This window comes from Tamandua tetradactyla, chromosome 8, assembly GCF_023851605.1.
Source record: "Tamandua tetradactyla isolate mTamTet1 chromosome 8, mTamTet1.pri, whole genome shotgun sequence".
NCBI classification, from domain to species: domain Eukaryota; kingdom Metazoa; phylum Chordata; class Mammalia; order Pilosa; family Myrmecophagidae; genus Tamandua; species Tamandua tetradactyla.
The window spans coordinates 31335856-31358267 of record NC_135334.1 but is presented as its reverse complement, the minus strand read 5'-3'; the positions used below and the strand labels follow the sequence as shown (position 1 = coordinate 31358267).

The 22412-nt window shown below is 37.8% G+C and overlaps 1 protein-coding gene across 7 annotated transcripts in view; it reads left to right on the top strand.

Moving 5' to 3' along the window:
• ZC3H12C (zinc finger CCCH-type containing 12C) overlaps window positions 1–19001 on the top strand; it is a 77915-nt gene extending 58914 nt beyond the window's left edge. For 5 of the 7 annotated variants that reach the window (XM_077113033.1, XM_077113035.1, XM_077113034.1 and 2 more), the window contains exons 4-6: window positions 2394–2628; window positions 3580–3686; window positions 4315–5929. In XM_077113033.1, coding sequence (XP_076969148.1) covers window positions 2394–2628; window positions 3580–3686; window positions 4315–5711 — 1739 coding nt within the window. In that variant the 3' untranslated portion in view covers window positions 5712–5929. Of the gene's footprint in view, window positions 1–2393; window positions 2629–3579; window positions 3687–4314; window positions 5930–13719; window positions 13859–14471; window positions 14625–17092; window positions 17229–17512 lie in introns of those variants that run through there. The other 2 variants (XR_013156580.1, XM_077113036.1) reach the window with 2 other exon arrangements.
• Window positions 19002–22412: the final 3411 nt, after the last annotated feature.

Below are 22412 nucleotides of genomic sequence, written 5' to 3'. Positions count from 1 at the left end.
GGGGTGGGCTGACTGTAGAAGTAGAAGGAAATTACTTCATCCCAGTAGAATAGTTAGTATTTCCCCTTAATTTTGTAATCTGTAAATATCAGACAAAGATGTCCTCTATAGCTGCCAGTTATTGTTGCTTGCCATTTTGTTCCAATTTAGTGATTCTCAACAAGCATCCGGTCCTTCTTACCCCTCTCCCCACTTCAACATTAACAAATCTGTTGGGAATCAGTGTGAAAAAAAAAGTAAAGACACTGAAAGAATTTGCCCTGATCAAGATGGCGGAATGAGATATTTCAGGATTCTGTTCCCCACAGAAGCTTTGACGACCAGCAAGAACACCTGGGTGGGGTGGGGGCAGGGGTCGTGGGTAGTTAATGCAGAATGAGTGTGGGATTTCTGTCTGGGGTGAAGGGAAAGCTCTGGTGGTGGTGAGGGCACTGCAAGACTGTGAATATGGTGCACCCCAGCAGATAGTGTACTTGGCAGAGGGTGAGAAGGTTTATGTTATATATAGATTTCCACAATTTAAGAAAAAAAGAAGTAGAGACGAAGGAGGTAATGACAAATGCAATACATGGTCCTGGATAGGATCTGAGAATGGAGGAGAAAAGGCTCAAAAAGACATTATTGGATCATAAGAAAAAGTTGGAATGTAGAATGTAAGGTTTGTACCAATGTTAAAGTTCTTGCATTTAATAACTGCATTTAAAGTGATTATGTAGGTGAATATCCTTCTTCTTAGCGAATGTACATGAAGTTTTGTGAAGAGTATGAGGTGTACAGCCTGCTCTCAAATGTTCAGAAGATGGATGGGTAGATAGCTAGGCAGACAAACAGAGAGATAGATAGAACAATGCAGCAAAGGTGGCAAAATGATAAAGTTGGTGGATTGGGGGTGGGGTTATGTTGGAGTTCTCTGTATGAAATTTGTATTAGTTTTGCAGCATCCTATAAGTTTGAAATTATTTCAAAATATAAACTTCTTAAAAAATGGAGATTTGAGCCGAGACAGAGGTGGTGTGGTTGCAAAACATTGTGAATGTATTTAAACACCACTGAATTGTTCACTTTAAAATGGTTAATTTTATGTTATGCGAATTTCACCTCAGTTTAAAAGATAAAATAGAAAAGATCTTTATCTCTTTATTTTAAAAAGAACTGTATTGGAAGGGGAAGACTGTTATAAAGATGTTTATTCTGACCTAATTCTGTACTCATTTTTTGTTTCTTCTTCTCTTTAATACCTGACAATATTATTCTGAATCATCTGGAAAGATAGAAGCAAGAACAACTAAAGAAGCCTAATGGGAGAAGGGAGAATTGGTCTAATCATTCTCTTTTTCTACAATAATTAAATAATTGTTAAGCTATTCTAAGAATAGATTCGCTAGCAATGGAGAAGTCCAACCCTCATGGAATCAGATTCTACCTAAGCCTATATAGAAATACAAAGTGGGAGAGGTAGGCATAATTCAACCAACAGTACCAAAACACTGGATGACACTTTGGAAAAGAATATGTTTATATAGATCCTTATCTTACACCGTTAAGTAGTAAATTCCAGATGGCTTGAAGAGTTAGAAAAAGTTTTAGAATAAATTACAAAGGAAAATATAGATTTGATTACTATCAAAATGTAAACTTCTGTGTTTGGGGAAACTTTCTTAAAAATGAAAACCAACCATTGCCTAAGGGGGGAAAATACAGTAAATAAATAGGGAATCCATGTCCTTAACATAGGAAGAACTCCTACAGATTGATAAAACCAACATAATGCTCTCTCCAGCATAAAATGTCACAAACAGATAACTCACAGGCCAAGTATCAAATATGAAGAAAAAAATATTCAACCTCATTAGTAATTAAAGAAAATGAGAACTAAAGCATCTGCTGTTTTTTCACCCATCAAATTAGCAGAGACTAAACTGTTAATAATCAGTGCCTTGAGGAAGTTACTCATATACTGCTATGGAAATGTAAATTGTTAAAACCTTTCTGGAAAGCACTTTGGTCTTTAAAATATCAATACCCTTAGATCTCCTAGTTCCCCTTCTAGGGACAATTTCCAAGAAGATAATCTGATACAAGCAAACATTTATGTCCAAAGACATTTGTGCAGCGTTATTTGTGGTAAAAACAGACTATATAGTCATCATTAGAAGAATGGTTCAATAAGTTAGGATATATCAGTATGAAAGTGTATGTGTTCAAATATTTAAGCAAAATTTTCAGTGATCTGAGGACGTGCTCTTTTACATAAAAGCCAAATTTTTATTGTGTGTATGCAAATGTATACATATAGCAACAATAGAAAGAGAAAAGTACACAGAAAATGATTAGAAGGAAACATGCCAAAATGATAACGGTAATTTATTCTGGGTTTATTATTTTTCTTTTAGATCAAGAAATTTTACGTAAACTAGAGAAAGAGAAAATCCTGGTGTTCACACCATCCCGACGAGTCCAAGGGAGACGAGTGGTGTGCTATGACGACAGGTTCATCGTGAAGCTGGCTTTTGAGTCAGATGGCATAATTGTATCCAATGATAACTACAGGGATCTGGCTAATGAAAAACCAGAATGGAAGAAGTTCATAGATGAGCGATTATTAATGTATTCTTTTGTCAATGACAAGTAAGTAAAATCATTTACAATAATGCTTCCCTAAAAAATATAATTATCACTGGCAGCTGGTACAGATTCCCTCTTTTTTTGCCACTGACCAAGTCAGGTTTTGTCTAACAATTGATTTCTTAACTAATTCTCAGAGGCAGTCAGAACAACTGCCTAGTCATGCCAGAAATGCCTTTGCAACTCTGTTTAGAGCATTGCTTGCTTACTAAATATGGTTTTTTTTTTTAAGTTATACCAGTATAAGACTGTACAAGTTGATAAATGGACAAATGACATAAACAAGCATGTCCCATGAGAAGTATAATTATAAATATGTAGGAAAATATTCACCTGTTGCTAATCAAAAATGCAAATTAAATCTACAAAGAGTATATTTTTCACCCATTTAATTTGTAAAGCATTTTTCCTTTTGCCTTATACTGGCTTCATGGTTTATCAGAAGCCTTAAAAATATTTGTGACCTACCCTATAATCCCATTTCTCAAAATATATAATAAAGAAGAAAGAAAAACCAGAGATATTTATTACTATATTGTATATAATTGCAAAAAAGTCAAGGGCAAACTAAACATACAATAGAAAACTCAATTAAATTGTGATATCTTGCCTTGTTGACTATTATATAGCAGTTTGGAATTATTGTGAAGGTCATGGGAAAATATATGTTAAGACAAAATTATATTTATTGTTTGATTTAAGCCATGTAAAATGAAAGGAAGAAATAATTAGAATCTGCTAGACTCACAAATACAAGTTCAGCTTGAAATGTTTTAATTTTGAACTTTTTTTTACTGATATGTCTTTTTTTAACCCTGTAAATGCTGAATCAAACTACTTGGATTAAAATTTCTAAAAAGCATCTTAGAATGAATAAGTCTTTGTACTCTTGTCTTTAGAATTAGATTATCATCCTCCTACTTAGGTATACTTTTTGTCTTGAATCTGTGACAGGTTCATGCCCCCTGATGATCCTCTTGGTAGACATGGCCCAAGCCTGGATAATTTTCTGAGGAAGAAACCTATTGTTCCTGAACACAAAAAGCAGCCTTGTCCATATGGTAACTTTCTTAATAAGTATTTAATAGATGCCTTTAGAACAAATTACATTGCTATGCTTTTCTTAATAAAATAAACATTTTAAATTTTGAATTTAAATGTGGTTCTTTTGCTTGTGAGGAAATTTAAGAAAATGGGTAACCATGGAAAAGGATTATTTTTACGTAGTTGGGGTTCCCTGAATTGAAACACAATTTCAAAAACTCAGTTCTACATGAAATTAGTTTCAGGTGGATGACAATTTGGGGTTCTTACATCTAATTCCAATTCAGATGAGCATGGTTTTATCACATTGTAATGTAATGCAGTGCATGTTCTTCAAAGCAGAATGTCCTACCTGATCGTAATGTCCTTCTGGAAGAGAAGAGTTGGGTGTGTGTTGGGGGCAATGGGGTATTAGTCAGAAACTCTGGAGGAGATTATTAATCATTTGGCCAACTTTCTTACTGCTCTTGGTAGGAAGTAAGAAGACTAAACGGTGGTATTTCTCAAATATAAGCAATAGAGTAAACCTTAGCATGTCTTCCATTTGTGTCTTTGTTTCTTTCGTGAGTTAAAATAATTGTGCCAAACTGAATTTTCAGGATCTGGCAATGTGCTTCTTTACCTAATTAATTTTGCTCTTCATAGGAAAGAAGTGCACCTATGGACACAAGTGCAAATATTACCATCCCGAAAGGGGCAGTCAGCCTCAGCGGTCAGTGGCTGACGAACTCCGTGCCATGTCTAGAAATACAGCAGCCAAAACTGCAAATGAAGGAGGACTGGTGAAAAGCAACAGTGTACCTTGTAGCACTAAGGCTGATAGCACTTCGGATGGCAAGCGAGGTGCTCCAAAGAGGCAGTCGGATCCAAGCATACGGACTCAGGTCTATCAAGACCTAGAGGAAAAGCTTCCTACCAAAAACAAATTGGAAACCAGGTCTGTACCTTCTTTAGTTAGTATACCGGCTACTTCTACTGCAAAACCCCAAAGCACTACATCTTTAAGCAATGGCCTTCCATCTGGAATTCATTTCCCACCTCAGGATCAAAGACCACAGGGACAATATCCTCCAATGATGATGGCAACCAAAAATCATGGAACGCCAATGCCTTATGAACAGTATCCAAAATGTGACTCACCTGTTGACATTGGATATTATTCCATGTTGAACGCATATTCAAATTTGAGTATCTCAGGCCCACGAAGTCCTGAAAGGCGTTTCTCCTTAGACACAGATTATAGGATAGGTTCTGTAGCTTCTGACTGCAGCAGTGAAGGGAGCATGAGCTGTGGGAGCAGTGATTCATATGTGGGATACAATGACCGATCCTACGTCAGTTCTCCTGACCCACAACTAGAAGAGAATTTGAAGTGTCAACACCTGCACCCTCACAGCCGCCTTAATTCCCAGCCCTTCCTACAGAATTTCCATGACCCCTTAACCAGAGTGCAAAGTTACAGTCATGAAGAACCAAAGTACCATCACAAGCCTCCTCTTCCACACTTGGCTATGCATCTGCAGCACCCCACTGTGGGTGCCCGGTCCAGCTGTCCTGGAGATTACCCCTCTCCGCCAAGTTCTGCACACGCTAAGGCACCACACCTAGGGAGGTCCTTAGTGGCCACAAGAATAGACAGCATTTCCGATTCTCGTCTCTATGACAGTTCTCCTTCAAGACAGAGAAAGCCTTATTCCCGCCAAGAAGGGCTGGGAGGCTGGGATAGACAGAGCTACGGGATCGATGCATATGGCTATCGGCAGACTTACTCCTTGCCAGATAGCTCCTCTCAGCCATGTTACGAGCAATTCACCTTCCAGAGCCTACCTGAACAGCAAGAGCCAACTTGGCGAATACCGTACTGTGGAATGCCACAAGATCCTCCAAGGTATCAAGACAACCGAGAAAAGGTTTATGTCAACCTGTGCAACATCTTCCCACCCGATCTTGTGAGAATTGTCATGAAGAGGAACCCTCACATGACAGATGCCCAGCAGCTGGCTGCAGCCATTTTAGTGGAGAAATCACAGCTGGGTTATTGAAAGATGATGATGCATCTTTGTGGTGTTTAGTAGTTTTTTGTTCAGCACAAATGCTGAAGGAGGTTTGCTACAATAGCACATGTGATCTCCTTCTCAGCAAGGAGGTTATATAGTATCCATTTATGTGAAATACTGTATCATGGAATCTGTATGTACAGCCCCACATGATGGAAGTATCACGGGATTGCTTTACAGTCAAACTTTTTTTTTTTTTTTTTTTTTTTTTTTTTTTTTACCATTTCCTTTTTAAAGCTATATCCTTCGCTGGAAATTTTTCCAGTTTGATTTAATAGATGTATCTGTGATCTTTGATATTAATCTTTGGTGCATCAGGGGTTTATATGCAGCACTTTTTATCCTTGTTTCGTGTTTTATTAACTTGGTGTTTGTCTATCAATTGCAAGCAATTACAATACCTTCAGAATGTTGAACATTTGACTAGACCTAGCGAACTATTTTTCAAACCGAGCTTAATTAGAACCTTTTACAGCTTTTTAAGTTATTTTTTATTTAGGGAAAGTGGGCTCCTTTGTGCTAGAATCATTATTTATAGAAACAAAAATATACTACAGCACTGACTTTATATTTTAAACAAAATGTAAGTTACCAGTTTATGTTGAAATGGGTAACAGTATAAGAATGATTTTACAGTATGGCACTTTTCATTGTTTTATTTTTGTTTGGATCTTTTTTGTTAAGTAATTCATTAATTTAATATGGTTGATTTAAAGGAAAGCAGATGCAATCAATGGAAAAAATTGTTTCCATTTCTTTTTTTATGAGTAAGGCAAAAGCCGTATCTTTACAGTTTAGAGCTTTGTTATCCAGCTATTATGTGCTTCTAGACAGTAGAAATGGAATTGAATTCCTAGATTTCCATTAACCTGTATTTTTAATGTGTCTGTCTTTTTTGTTTTGGGGCACAACAATACTGGATAAAATGACCCTTTCGCAGTACTTGCCTGTTTTTAATGAATCTAATTATTCTCAATGCAACTTTTATATTTAATATACTCGTCAGCTTTCCTGCTATTTATCAAGACTGGCCTGAGGTGGTTTTATGTGTTGAGGATATGCAACATTTATTGATACTGCACTATAGAGATGGTGGTGGAGGAATTGTAAATGGTAACTTAAAACATTTTTGTAAGATACTGTATATTTTCCATTTTCTTGACAGTAGTTTTTTTGGGCCTGCTGTATTATTAAGGCCAGATTCTTGCCACAAATAGTGTAGTTTTAGATACAGACTAAAGTCTGTTCTGGTATTAGTAAGGGATATTTCTGGTTTCAAAGTCATGGGTTTTGCTAGATGCGAATACATTTCTGTTGGTTGAAAGATAGATTTTTGCAATGAATGGCAGACAATTGTGTGACTGACATACTTGGAGGGTTTTTGAATTTTCCTTAGTGTAACAGAATCATTCAGATCTGTTTCTGTAGTCTGCCTAGATGTCCTGGTTATTCTGATTATTCTACTTGCTACAGTTTGAAAGAAAGCCCTGAAAAACCAGAAAGTACCTTTTACTGTTGATACAAATTGTATCTTTTTAACTATAAGAACTATTTTGATTTGTAGATCTAGTTAAAACACAAATGTGTAACTATGATTAGACTTTTGGGCAACATTTTATCCCTTATTTAAATATAAATTTTTTAAGTAAAATTGAGGTCTAGAATAGCATAGAAAATAAAAGTAACAACTTAGGTAAATAAAAATGTCTGTCTTAGTTTTATATAATACATTCAAATATATTAAATAAATTTATTGGCCTTTTTTCTCCTAAAATTTATCTAGTATGAACTTAAAATAAAGGTAAAATGCTGCCTGAAAATAATGTCCAAGCACCTTTGACTAGGATAACATTTTCACTACTTATGTGACACCATGTGTTGCATGAAGTAGGATTTGGGTATACAGTAAATGCTTCTAAAAGGCATTATGCATATTGACATATCCAATAATCTGAACCGTGTTCAGCAAACTTAATTCAGGAAAGTGGTGTTCTACACAATTATTGCAGTTGTTTTTGAGGTGAGTGTGGCACTCATCCATACCCAGAAATAATATGGGGGATGCCACACAAGCCATTCCTAGTGGTGTCTGTCTGAGAGCGACCCTACTCACTTGTGAAAATTGTTCTTGATTTTGTCGGTCACTATCTGTAGAACAAGTTTAAATGTAGAGGCTACACCAGTGCCAAAAATAGGGTTACAAATGCATAGTAGCTTTTATTTTGAGTCATATTTTAAGATTTTTTTTTTGTACAAAATCATACCTTGAAATTATACATGTAGGTTTTACTTCTATTTTCTTCACTCATAGAGTTTTAATTATTCAAAGGTTCTGCCAAACTTTACTGAATTTATTTCAGTGAGGTCTTAAGTGAAATATATATCACACTTTTAATTTGGCCTTCTAACGGTTTTAGCCAATTGACTATTTGTTATTGCCTCGTTGATTTTAAACAATAAAAAAAAAATGTAGCCTGCCACCTCCTGTACTGAAGTGATGATCTCTGAACTACCCCTATGAAATCCTTCAGCAATGACTAACTGTGACTTAAGAAATAACAGCTTTCTTTTGTCAAGAGGACAATCTGTCCCTTTATTTTAAGACACCAACATTGCTTTCAGAACCTAAGAATGAGATAGTTGGCAGATTCGAGGTACAGCAAATTCTTAACTATCCAAAGCAATAAGTAAAAGGAGTCCATAGTAAATTAAATCCACAGCTGATCCCAAGCCTTCATTTTTGCCAAAATCTCCCTAATCATATCTTTTACCAAACTTGCTATTGTTGTTAAGTAGTGCAATTGCCCAGAAGTGGTCCACTGAAGGAAGGAAAAGGATTTAGATTTGAATATTCTGCCCCAGAATAATTGACAGTTGACTGTACTTTACACAGTAATTAGCCCATCCATTGTCTCTGTGTCTTAGTACAGAGGGAATAGTACCCAAATGGCCAAATATTGGCTCTTTGTATTTCCTCCTTTCTTGCACATAATACATAAGTTTTTAGTCTCGTTTTTATGGTCTCTATATCCTGATAGATTTGTCATTGACCTAAACATTTGAAAGAAATGTACACCAGTATAAAATGTTGGTGCTGGTGGAAACTTAAGTTTTGTGTTTTTATGAAAATTCATTTATGATAAAATATAATATAATTGAAAAGAATGTTTTATATATATATATATATACATACACACTCACACACACATACATATTTGTTATGAAGTATTAAATAACAGGGGGTTGCTTTTGATGGGCAACATTTACCTGATCAAACTGTGTTTCTCTGAAGTGTGGATGACCAAATCTTGAGTCTGAATGATGAATGATATGATTTAGGACTACTTAAATGGAAAGCAACTCTTCACTGGTTTTATTTATGGTATTTTTAAATAATTATTTTGACAATTTTAATAGAATATGTAATGTTAAAAAAACTCAAAGTAGTATCAATTATACAGATATTATTTAACATGTCTTTTGTGGATGTATCGATATGTATATAGACATTAATATATTTATGAAACAAATATGCTTTGATTATATTATAGCAATTAGTTTGTGATAGGTGGGGAAAAATTCTGAATATGTGGGCATGTGTACATGTGTGCATATGTGTTTTGAAAACTTAAGCTGTTTTTCCCTGCTATAATGGTGTTTAAAGTATATTTGACTTCCGATTATTCTTTTTGCTAACACCAATCCAGCTTCTTTATTCAAGATAAAATAAGATGCACAGTCTTGTGAACATTCTATTGATATGTTACATCCTTGTTGAGATCATCTAATTCCTGGAGAATTTCTCAAATGACCTGAAATGAAACAAGTTATGAACAGAGATAATGCTTCTGTTCCATATATAGTAAATGTGAAAACTCAGCTTTTATGTTAAGCTCCCAAGTTATACAAAACAAATAAATGAAGTATTAAAAAGATGGATTACATACATTCTTTAGAATAAGACAAAGCAAAATGTTAATAAAAATAAAGGGATATATACATCATTTTAGATTTTAGGGGAAGGGTTTGCAAAAGTTTTCTGTAAAGAATGAATGAGATAGTAGCTTTTTCACTGTTTGAGAATCATCTGGTCTCCAGAAACTCCTCATCTCTGCCATTATAGCCTGAAACCATAGACAATTTGTAAACAAATGGGCTTGGCAGTTTTCCAATGAAACTGCATTTACAAAAACAGACAGCAGGCCAGAGTTGGCCAGAGGGCCACAGTTTGCTGACCCTTTCCCTAGGAGAAAAACAGGCATATTAAGCCATCAATTCAGATATAAGAAACAATCATTATATTTCAGTTGTCACAGTAAGAAAATCCTGCTTAAAGCTACTTATTGGTAGCTTTTAGAAGAAGATTGTGAGGCAGTCATATTAAAGCATCTTGACCCATTTATGTGTTTTTTTCCTGGTCACACCATTATTAATTAATTATTAGAGATATTTCTTGTGTTTAACCACCAAAAAACAATATTCTGTGAAAAGATGTTTTAACAAGTGTTGAAATTTTCCATGAACTTTACTTTCAAATGATGGGAATCCCTTACCTACTCTTTGACTTTTAATGTCTTTATGGACCAAAAATTCTATTGTATTTTGAAAATTAGCATATACTTCATTTGCCACAAAATATTTTAAAGACTGCATTGATCAGTTACATTTTTCTTTTGGTTTTTGGCTTCTATTACATGACAGACTGCCGTTCTTTATAAATGGCTTTGAAGAAGATAAATACATTGTAATTTTACATACTGCAGGTTTATTCTATAAGATTAAAAATTGTGATCAGTATAATTTTAGCTATAATGTGAGTGTATTTGTTGTATTGTGACTTTCTCTATAAGAAACAAAGTGTATCCTTGTTTTCTCTGTCCAAATCTTTAGTATAGATATTTTAGACACCTTAGCATCCTTGATGAATGCTCTTCTTAATATGATCATGTGTAATTTTAAATTCATTGAAAGGAAATACTGCTGAGCATGTTCATTGTGCTTTATAATATGCTACATCAATAACATTTTCATAAGAATATTAAATAGTTTTGACCAATACTATCCACTTAAGTAGTTAATACTCTTTAAAAACTAGAACACAACTCTGGCTTTTAATGGTCTTTGTTCTTTTAACTGGTTACTTAATTTTTTCTTTAGTGCTGCCTGTTTACCTGCTTATTACTTCTGTAATATTAATACTGTTATGTATTAGAAATGGGTTTTCCCCTATTTAAGATTTCAGATTTTAAAACAACTTAAGGCTTTGATCATTTGGCAGTGGGAAAATGTCCATGTTTTAATCTAGCTGTACAATACAGAGTTAAACACATTTTTATTTTTATTTTTGGCATGGGCAGGCTCCAGGAATTGAACCCGGGTCTCTGGCATGGCAGGCTAGCAGAGTTACACTTTTTAAACCATGTTCCAAATTTGCCAGTTTTCTGTGGAAGTATTTCAGATGAAAAATAAAATATTGCCCATGATAGCTTTTGCCCCTTTCAAAGTTGTTTATGTCCCATGGGAAAAAGACAGTGAAAAGCAATGGTTTGTTTTTACAAAAAATTTTCTTTGGATTTTTTTTTGAAAAAAAAATCTTGAAATTTAAAATTTTCTACCTAATACAAAATACCTCCAAACATGCAATTTCTTCAGAAACACACAGCATTGCAAGTATACCAGGTTTCTGATTTTATCTTTACCTTTTAGGTTTGTTCTTTCAAACAATTAAAATAATTGTGTTCTGATTGTTTGATTTTGATCCTTTAGGCTTTTCTTATAGGAAAAATAAAGCAAAGAATATGTTTAAAGCAACCATCTGATAAACTGATATGATTTTTATTTATCCTTTGTCCATTCTGTGTGTTTCTGTAATGGAATTTTTACAGCTCCAAAAGCAGTATTTTAGACCTACTGGAGACCCATATCAGAACAGCTATGTGATTCTGCCACTGAGGAAAACAAATTTAAAAATTAATTTTTCTTGGGGTGCACAGATGGTTAAGTGGTAGAAGACTTGCCTTCCATGTGAGAGACACAGATTGGATTCCCAGACCATGAGACCCCCCAAAATTTTCTTTTCTTATTGTGGTTGACTTTTGTTTCAGGAAGAAATTGACTTCCTAGAGCCAGCAGCACATGTGCTAAATAAATAAGCAAAACTGTTATCTTTCCCTCTAGTTCCAGGCTTGCCTGCACTTAGTGGTTAATAACACGAGGTTTTCTGTAGGATAAGCATGTGTTCAGTTTTGGTGTAAATGCTGGAGCCAGAAATACTTCATATGAAAATTGAAATTAAATGGAGACAATTATTCATACCCTAAGACATCGTGAGAGTGTTTTCTTTCTAATCTGTCCCTCAGTTCTTTCTTTGGATCTAGTGACGATAGAGCCCTCTAAGGCAAAGTGATTAACAGGGGCCTTCTCCAGCGAGTTTATAAGAAATGCTGGGTGGTACTGGCACCTCTTTTCTGATTATGATGGCTGCTCAGCAGTGGGGAAGTATGGAAAAGATTCGCATCAGTGGGGCTGTACGTACAATAATTTTGTGCTTTACCACCTTGGTTTGCGCACTGATGTGTGTGGTTCTGACAGGCACCGGCACACAGGAAGGCTGGGCAAGTCTGTCTCTCCCCCTGCAGTTGTGCTGTAATCTACAAGGCAGCATGCTCACGTGAATAAGAAGGACGTTGTTTAAAACAGACTGAACAATTGAACGGATAGTTACGGAAATTTTTATCCCTTCAAATAGCTGAGTTTGAAAAACTTACATCCCTGTTAGGAACTGCTTTACTTCTGAAAAATACCTCTACAGACTTGAAGGAGATTGCAGTCAGCTTCCAGGCTTACATATAGATATATGTATATATACATGCACAATAAGTACAGTTTGGGCATCTTTCAGAGTCTAACTCAGTTGAAAATAGTGTTAATATCTGATAGGTTTGTTGTGAAGAAATAAACAGTGGTGGTGGTGAGGATGACGTTGATTCAAGGACAGATGCAAATGAATACATTTGAGCAGTGCTGTAGCCACCTTGTTCTAGCTGAAGTAAAACGAGAATATTTGCTTTAGCCCTACTATTCTAGAAAACAGTGTCTTCCTGATTCAATTTTCCTAAGAATTTGCTATCAATAGTTAACCTCTTTCTGTTTTTTTGCCTTGAGGCTGCTACCATCACCCCTGTGCCCTGTGAGTTTTAGATCTTTCTGGTTTTCTGCATCTCTCCTTGCATAAATTCAGCTTTCTATCTTGCTAAAAGCTTGTGCCCCACTCCTAGGTCCCTACACATCTTACCTAGGAATTGACAATACTCATTTCAGATGTGGTCACAGTGCCAAAATGGTGTGATGGTCTTCATGATTTAATACACTATATTAAATATAAATTATAGTTTAAGAGACTATGATATCATAGGGCAGATTTCCCCCTTTCTTTGCTTTTTTAAACCTTTACTTTTCAGGTTATCTTATCCTAAAATTGCTACTTGCCATTGTCAGGTATTCATTTTCCCACTCAGTTATCCTAAGCTGTTTAATTGGGATCTTGTGAATTTAGACAATTTATTTTTGTCAGCAGGTTTGACTGTTGATGCTAAGCAGTAGTTGGCAGAGAGCTCAGCATAACCAAAATAAGCATTGAATGGCCAGAGGCTCCCCTGATAGAACTAGTACTTGGTTTCTTCCAACTTGATACCCCTGCCTAAAGGGTTAAATGATGTTTGGAAAAGGGAAAGATGTATAAAAAAGCAATGGTGAATTAAATATATATATCAGACACACATAGTTGGGGCTCTCATTTGTTAAAAACCTTATTTTTTAGCATTCATACCTCAGCCTTGGATGCTGTCTTAAGAGTCAACAGTCTTCATCTTGGTATTTTTAAAGACTTTTATAAGGATTTTTAAGAAATATTTAAAAATCTTAACGTTGGATTTTTTTTTTTTTTTTTAAGATTTTTAAAGTAACCTTTTAAAAAAAATTTATTCCTCTCTAGGTCCTGTCACCAGCCTCCTGATTAAGAGTACAGACTCACTTGGTCTGAGTCCTTGCTCCACCCTTCCTAGATGTACCAAATTGACAAGACAACTAAAGGGAGGTAATCGTTGCCCCTATCTCCTAGGGTTATTAAGATTCAATGAGTTGAAACAAGCAAAACCCTTTGAACATACTGATTCCTTATAAGTGTTAAGTAAGTGATGACACTTGCTATTTAAATGACTTGATCTTTTTCATAGAAATAGTTTTGTTTTTTTTGTTCTTTTTTTTTCGCACGGGCAGGTACCGGGAATCAAACCCAGGTCTCCGGCATGGCAGGCAAGAATTCTGCCAGTGTTGCAGAGCCCACAAATACTTTTTAATGTTCTCATTAGAGCTTTCCTTCTGGAGGGAGCTCTACGCAGTTATGCTGTGGAAGAGTTTGAATTCTGTCAGTCAGTGTAATTGGATATATTCAACGATAGCGATCTACTTCAGGATCTTAACCTTTAAAGGACATCAAGTCCTCAGCATTATACAACAGAGCAGAAGTTTAAGGGTCGGAGACCTTCCCTGCCCTGCACACCTTTGGGGAGGACTCAGATCTTTTCCATCCTCCAGGCTGCATTCTTGTTTGCCCAGCGTGGATGAAAAACCATGAGCTCTTCCTGACTGCACGTTGAAAAACATGCTAAGAATCATATTGGCTCTCATTAGATTCAAACAGAACAGTGCTATATGAGAAACTCACTCTGCCCTCCCTTCCCACAGGTGGAAATGAAGAATGAGAGCAAGAGAGAATTTGAGAGTGGAAAGTAGACAGTCTTGATAAGAAACCCATGGTTACTTGGTGATAAACCTACCCACGTAGTGCACACGTGTGTCCAACATATCCGCACCCTGTGTAAAATAACACATGGCCAAGTAAGTGTGTGTCCATGGGGCGATTGTCATCAGTGCGCTGCCGGAACTAGGTTCCTTTTGTCTTAGATTTTTCCTCTTATGTTGAAGCAACAGAATTTTAATAAGCATCTACTAGGTTCTTAGAGCTATGTACAGACCAAATGTCATTTAAGTAACCCTGTGGTGTATGTGGGGTCTTTAACATTTGTTAGGTGGAACTCAAAAATCTTCATTATCTTAAGCCTTTCTCAACTGGGATTCCTTGTCCAAACCACAGAGTACAAGTGGTTTGAATGAGTTTTCTCAATTTTCCAAAGGAAGATACGTAACTTAGAGAAGTTCATTTGTTTCATACCTTCAGGCATCAGTTGAGAAAGGCTATCAAGAGATTTTGCAAGTGGAGGTCTATATATCCTAGTGGCTGTGCCGTTAGCAAGCCCTTCTCTTTCCACAAATGTGGTCAAAATCTTAACTGTAGGAACATGCTTTTATCGCACTGCAAAGGGACAATGGTGCCCTTTCTCCCTGGTCAGTTTAAGTTCCTCTGTCCACACAGGCCTGGCTATGAACCCATTTTTTTGTTACCCCCAGAGTTAGGACCTTCTTGGTTTAAAGGTTTTTCTGTGTATCATGATAGGGAAGAAAATGGAATAACAACAACAAAAAAATGATTATAAATAAAGTAAACATTACTGAATCTCACAGTTAATTTGTCCATTGCTGACTCCCTTCTAAGCTCTACTGTTATACCTAAGGGTGAGCCTCAGCCAACCTGGCTGCACCTCTTCTCCTCCCATCCAACATACCCCTAACATTGGTCCCTTCCAGTAAGCACTTGTAGTGTCCATCTGGACAGAGCAATAAGGTGCTCTGCAGGCTCCAGAGAGCCGTGTCCATTTCTGGGAAGAGGTAAGGTGAAATTGGGTGACTGTTTTCCTCAAGCGTTTCCTCCCAGTTTATAACTGCTGCTCTGTTGAAGAGCTAATGCTGGCAGGGAGACCACTTACATTTGAGGACCCAGTACTGTACACATTCATAAGTTAAATTTAAAATTCTATGGAAAAGTGTTATCCTTATTTTAGAAATGAGAAAACTAAGACTCAAAGATTAAAGCACCTACTCAAAGGCAAACCCATGATTAGGATCCCTCTCCAAATGCTTTCGAAAAAGTTTGTCCACCTTACTGTGCTGCAAGGCAGGACTAGGAATAGACCTGATCTTCCTCGGTGTGGATTATTTTTCAAGAATTTCGGTTTGAGGGATTAAAAACAGTGATGCTGTCATTGGCCATACTTCAACACGCTGTGATTTTAGGGGGCAGAGGAAGATGAGGAAAAATATGAATTAGGACTTGTCTTTGTTTCCTACCAAGCACCTTCCATACCCTTCATGCCCAAATAAACAGTTATGTCATGTTTTGAAGGAAAAGGTTACCCAGATATCTGCCTGGCCTGAAGATCAGCCTGGCCAAGGACTCGACCCCAGGGCTTAGTGCTCAAGACCCCAGGGAAAAACACTGCCTCTGATCAGAAAGGCCATTTGGTCTGTGCCAGACATGGAAGTTATCTTAGAGTCTGGGATCCAGCCTCTACTCCTAGCATTCTTTGTAGTCCTAGAGAGAAAAATGCAACGTGTCTTTTAAGAAACCCCATTTTAACTTTCAGACTCTAAACATCTTCCTTGAGCCCAGTGCCTTTTATGTTGAAGCAGCTGCCATTTGCATTTCTCATGCTTCTCTATTTGCACAAATGCAGCATGAGATTAGAAATAGAAAAGTTCAATTAGATGGTCAAATACTTTCCCTTCCCAGTTCCCCAGACTCAGAATCCTGCAAAAAAAAAAAAAACGGGAACTAAAATGCAGTTCCCACTCACCAAAACCCCAGCCTTGGCCATGCCTGTCCCTAGGTGTCCCCCAGGGCACCCTTCAGCATCTCACTGGCCCTGCCGGTGCCACAAACACTCCAGGGGGTGCAGGGGCTTTTGCACCATTTCAGCCCTCAAAGCTCATCTTTACCCCTTTCCACAGATGTAAAATGATAATAAGTTATCACTCATTTAAATAATTGTTTCAGATATCCACGTGAAAAGACTGAAGGAGATGGCAAATGCAATTTGGTAACTATACTGAAAAGCTATTCAATAAACTCCAGTAATTTACGGGTTTGCCATTTATATTATGAAATCGATAAGGTTAGGACAAAACGCATATGCTGTTTGAATGTAATACACATTATTATGCTGCAAATTATAAAGCAAGCAGCAGCACAAAATATGTGTTCTACTTCAAGCTCAACTTCATTGACTTTGTCGAGCAATGAAAGGAGGCAAGGCGCGTTAGGGTACACCAGCCCCAAATTACGAACCTTTTCAGCCTCCATCCAGACAACAGTACTCCTGGCTCTTGCCTTCACATGCCCCTTCATCTCTTCCTGGTTCTGAGTCATCTGGGAAGGTGAGGATTCCTGACTGCCCCCTTGCTCTCCTTAGCCAAAAGCTGCCTGGGGTCACTGAGTTCACCCAGTTGGCAGGGGATGGGGAAGAGGAAACTGGCAACTGACTTTGAAAGATCCCCCTCCATCTCTCTTAAGAACTGAATATATGGACTTCTGATACCACTTTCCAAGTTAGTAACAGGAAATGCCAAATGGTATGTAATACCTTCATTTTGTCTAGTTAAGGGGTGGTGCAGGGAATATTTTAATCCAGTCCCAGCTCTAGTTATGTTGTTGGAAAAATATATGATCAACCGATACCATGCTCTAGAGGCCCAGGGGCCCAGGCAGGAAGTTAGAGGACAGGCAGACCCCGAGGGGAGCCAAGGGTGCAGGCCCCTAACTGGCTGGTCTATCTGTTCATCCAAACAGGAGACAATATCCCTGGACTAACTTCCTGAGCTCTCTTTCTTAGCCTGAAGGAAACAGACCAGCCTCTCACTGGAGTCAGCTTGATTCTAGCCTGCCTGAGGTCAGAGCTCCATCTCCATTTCCACTTCACCCATCCAGTGAGTTTTGCCCAAACAGACTCCTGAGGCATCCAGAGTTATTGCAGCTGACTGTATCAGTCCTCCCAGAGGAAAAGAGGTAATTTTGAGAGATGTTGACTCGTAGGTCTTAAAGCAATGAGCTGTACTCCACAGTAATACTGTGTCTAGGGCCTTGGGGCAGAGGCAGAAATAGCAAAAAGGAGTGATTGTGGGTAGAAGGAAATGTGGGCTCAGATGGAAAATTCTAGCTTTCTGACCTGCAGCCATTAACGAAAGGATGGGTGGGATTGCACCTACTCTGAACTGGAGAAGAGCAGTGCACACTCCTGTTGGGGAAAGCGAAGACAGGGCACGGTGGGAACTACGTGAATTTAGAGCCAGATGGCCCTGGTTGCCAGTCTGGTGCCTGTTGCCACACTGAGCAAGTCCCTTCATCTCAAAGCTCAGTTACTTCCTTTTTAAAAAAAGGGAATATTTCTACCCACCTCATAGGCTTGGCAATATAATCACATAAGGTATCTGTGTAGAATGTCCAGCACCAGCGCTTGGGCCATAATAGGTGTTGTAAAACATAAATTCCTTTCCAGCTAGGGTCCTGAAACTTGCCCCCAGTTCTTTCCCTTACACTGCATGCACAAGGCACCAAACCCTCCATTCAGTCCTCTTCATAGATTCCATATTCATCAGCTTTCTATCCCTGTTGCTCTGGCTCAGACCTTATTACAGCACCCACTTCCTACCAAGCCTCCCTCCTGCTTCTCCCTCAAACTCTCCTTCCACCTTATAGCTAGACTGCAGTGAACTGCTTGCTAATGAACTTCTTAGAAGCCTTGAAAGACCTCAACCTCATCCCCACCCCACTGCCTGTATGTTCAGGCCAGACTCTGTTATTATTCTTTAAGAAGGCTATCCACTTGCAAATTTGGGGGGCGATTTTGTAGATTTGCCTTACCTTTCTGTGGGAGATCCTGTCTCCTTCACTGGCCTTCTAGCAGCTTCTTCAACATGTCATGAACCTTCCCATCTCAGGGCACTTCTGTCACCCTCTCTGTCTGGCTTTATCCCTCTGGGTGTTTGCCTGTCTCCTCCTACCACTTCTTCAGATCTCTGCTCAGGTGTTCCCTTCCCAGTTCCCTGACCCCCACTTATAAAATGGCAACTCTAGCACTCCCTCTCCAATGTGCCTCATGGTATATTTTTTCCATAGCACTTATCACTGGGTAGTTCATTTATTCTTTATCTCCTTCTCCTAGAATAAAAACTCCATGAAGGCAGGGGCTTGATTTATTTGGTTTCTTAGCACATATTTGATACATAATTTGAAAAAGCTCCTTTGTTGCCACATGCCAGGTTTCACTGCCACCTGTCCTCCAGGTGTGTCTGGATCTGCCTTGCTGACACAGCTTAGGTAGGGGCAGGCTGTGAGTCCCAGGACTCCGAAGGCCGTGAGCTACCGGGGGTTGGCTCCTCTACAATAGCACCACTGCCCCGGGCCCGGGGTGGGCAGGGGGGCAGGACCTAGAGGAGTTTGGGTAATGGAGCCTCAGGGCTTGGCTAGAATCAGGGCACAAACCCTGAGCTCTAATTTTATGATTTACAGATTTGAAAAGAATTTTTGGAGGTGGGAACTGACAAGGTCAAGACCCAGGCTGTGCAGTCCAGAGTTGGGCTTTCAAATCCTAACATGTACCCAAGGCCAAATCACCACACATACCAGGATGAAATTTATTAAGGCAGAGCCATTTTTTAACCAGCTCCATCTTCTGCCACAGTCTGAGGGACAAGAAAAAAAGTAGCTTTTATTCTCAGACATTGTTAGTTCCCTTTGAACCAGGCCCAGGGCACATGCATTCACCAGATGCAGCACAGTCAGCTCTGGATAGTTGCACAGTGCTCTGTCACATGGTGATGTACACTCTCTGTGCCCCTTCTTTCCCCCACACACCAGCCTCCTGCCTCCCCTATGCCATGAGAAAAGACAGAGGGTGGCTCACTCCTTTAGCAACTTTCTTGGAGAAGAGAGATATAACTTCCAGTTCTGCCATGAATTATTGAGAGAGAACTATTGAGCACATGGGGTCCTTGCCCCAGTGCCAAGTGAAGTGGGAGATATGGAGGCTTGGTGAGGACAGGGATCCCTTTGATGCATTCATTCTATATGCCCAGTACTGACAGCAGTGCCTGGGACCCAGTGGAGTATTGTAAAGATTTGTTGAATGAATGAATAAAGGAATGGTCTTCTCTAAGATAGCCTGTTCCTCATTGCTACATGCCATCATTTCTCGGAATTTGTACCAAGTCTCTTAATTTCTGACTTTAGGGCATTTCGTGATAACCTTCCCTCAGAGCTAGGTGAGCAGGCTGTTCCAGTAGACAGGGCACATGAACAGCCATTGCTGCTTTAAAGCCAAAAGGAACAGAAAATGGGTCCTGAGCACCTACAAACTTTAGGGAGAAGATATTTTATCTATTTAGGGAGAAAATATATGTTACAGGTGTAGATATCAGAAATTGAGGTCCTAGGGATGAGTCTGGACCTGGCACCATGTGATCAACATGCCATCCTGACCAAAAGTGAGAAAAGAAGTGTAACAAATTAGGTATCAGTGGTTGAGAGAGTTCATATAGAGTCAAGGGGCTACTTAGGAGTTTGCTCTAACGCAAACTTCAGTTAGACATTGCTACCTATTGTAACTTACCGAACCACAAACAAAACCATTCCAGCCAATCCTAAAGAACATCTAGGGCAATATATAAGATTCTATAAAGGTTCCATGCATTAGGGTAATTTTCCAGAAACCTACAACCTCCAGATGGGTCCCTGGACCAGGTAAGTCCTGAAACCTAGAGGGCTGAGCCTCTCCAGAACATAGCTAGTTCCCTCTCCCTACCCCTTATGACTGACAGCTGTTTCCAACATGAAAAAGTTATAATGAACATAGCCCAAATAGTCCTACAGAGTGGGAGAAAGATCAAAGGTGATGGTGGAGTTATGCAGAGAAGGTAGGGTTTAAGAAACGAGTATGATTACTGAATCATTACATTGATATTTCTTTTAGTCTCCAGTATCTTAAAGCAGCTAGATAATAAACCTAAAATTGTGGAACTGTAACCCATGCCAAACTCTGAAATCTTTTCTACAAATAATTACTAGGCTGTGCTTTGAAATTTATTGCTTTTTCGTACATGTGTTATTTTTCACACACACAAAAAAAGTGATGATAAAAGATACATATATTTCTTCTAGCCTCCAATGTTCTGGAGCAACTAGAAGGAAAAATATGAGATAATGGTATGGTAGCCCATGACAAACTCTGGGATCTGTCCTGTAACTACTTTTTTTTTTTTTTTCCAATTATCCCTTCTCTTTTTTTTTTTTTTTCTTTTAATTAACGGAAAAAAAGAAATTAACCCAACATTTAGAGATCATACCACTCTACACATGCAATCATTAATTCTTTTTTTTTTCTTTTTTTTATTAATTAAAAAAAGAATTAACAAAACAATTAGAAATCATTCCAATCTACATGTACAATCAGTAATTCTTAATAACATCACATAGTTGCATATTCATCATTTCTTAGTACATTTGCATCAATTTAGAAAAAGAAAAAAAAAGACAACAGAATAAGAATTAAAACAATAATAGAAAGAAAAAAAAACAAAAAAAAACAAAAACAAAAAACCTATACCTCACATGCAGCTTCATTCAGTGTTTTAACATAATTGCATTACAATTGGGTAGTATTGTGCTGTCCATTTCTGAGTTTTTATATCCAGTCCCGTTGTACAGTCTGTATCCCTTCATCTCCAATTATCCCTTCTCTTTTTTTTTTTTTTTTTTTTAATTAACGGAAAAAAAGAAATTAACCCAACATTTAGAGATCATACCATTCTACACATGCAATCATTAATTCTTAACATCATCACATAGATGCATGATCATCATTTCTTAGTACATTTGCATTGGTTTAGAAGAACTAGCAACATAACCGAAAAAGATATAGAATGTTAATATAGAGAAAAAAATAAAAGTAATAATAGTAAAATCAAAACAAAAACCTATAGCTCAGATGCAGCTTCATTCAGTGTTTTAACATGATTACTTTACAATTAGGTATTATTGTGCTGTCCATTTTTGAGTTTTTGTATCTAGTCCTGTTGCACAGTCTGTATCCCTTCAGCTTCAATTACCCATTGTCTTACCCTGTTTCTAACTCCTGCTGAACTCTGTTACCAATGACATATTTCAAGTTTATTCTCGAATGTCCGTTCACATCAGTGGGACCATACAGTATTTGTCCTTTAGTTTTTGGCTGGATTCACTCAGCATAATATTCTCTAGGTCCATCCATGTTATTACATGGTTCATAAGTTTATCTTGTCTTAAAGCTGCATAATATTCCATCGTATGTATATACCACAGTTTGTTTAGCCACTCTTCTGTTGATGGAGATTTTGGCTGCTTCCATCTCTTTGCAATTGTAAATAACGCTGCTATAAACATTGGTGTGCAAATGTCCGTTTGTGTCTTTGCCCTTAAGTCCTTTGAGTAGATACCTAGCAATGGTATTGCTGGGTCGTATGGCAATTCTATATTCAGCTTTTTGAGGAACCGCCAAACTGCCTTCCACAGTGGTTGCACCCTTTGACATTCCCACCAACAGTGGATAAGTGTGCCTCTTTCTCCGCATCCTCTCCAGCACTTGTCATTTTCTGTTTTGTTGATAATGGCCATTCTGGTGGGTGTGAGATGATATCTCATTGTGGTTTTGATTTGCATTTCTCTAATGGCCAGGGACATTGAGCATCTCTTCATGTGCC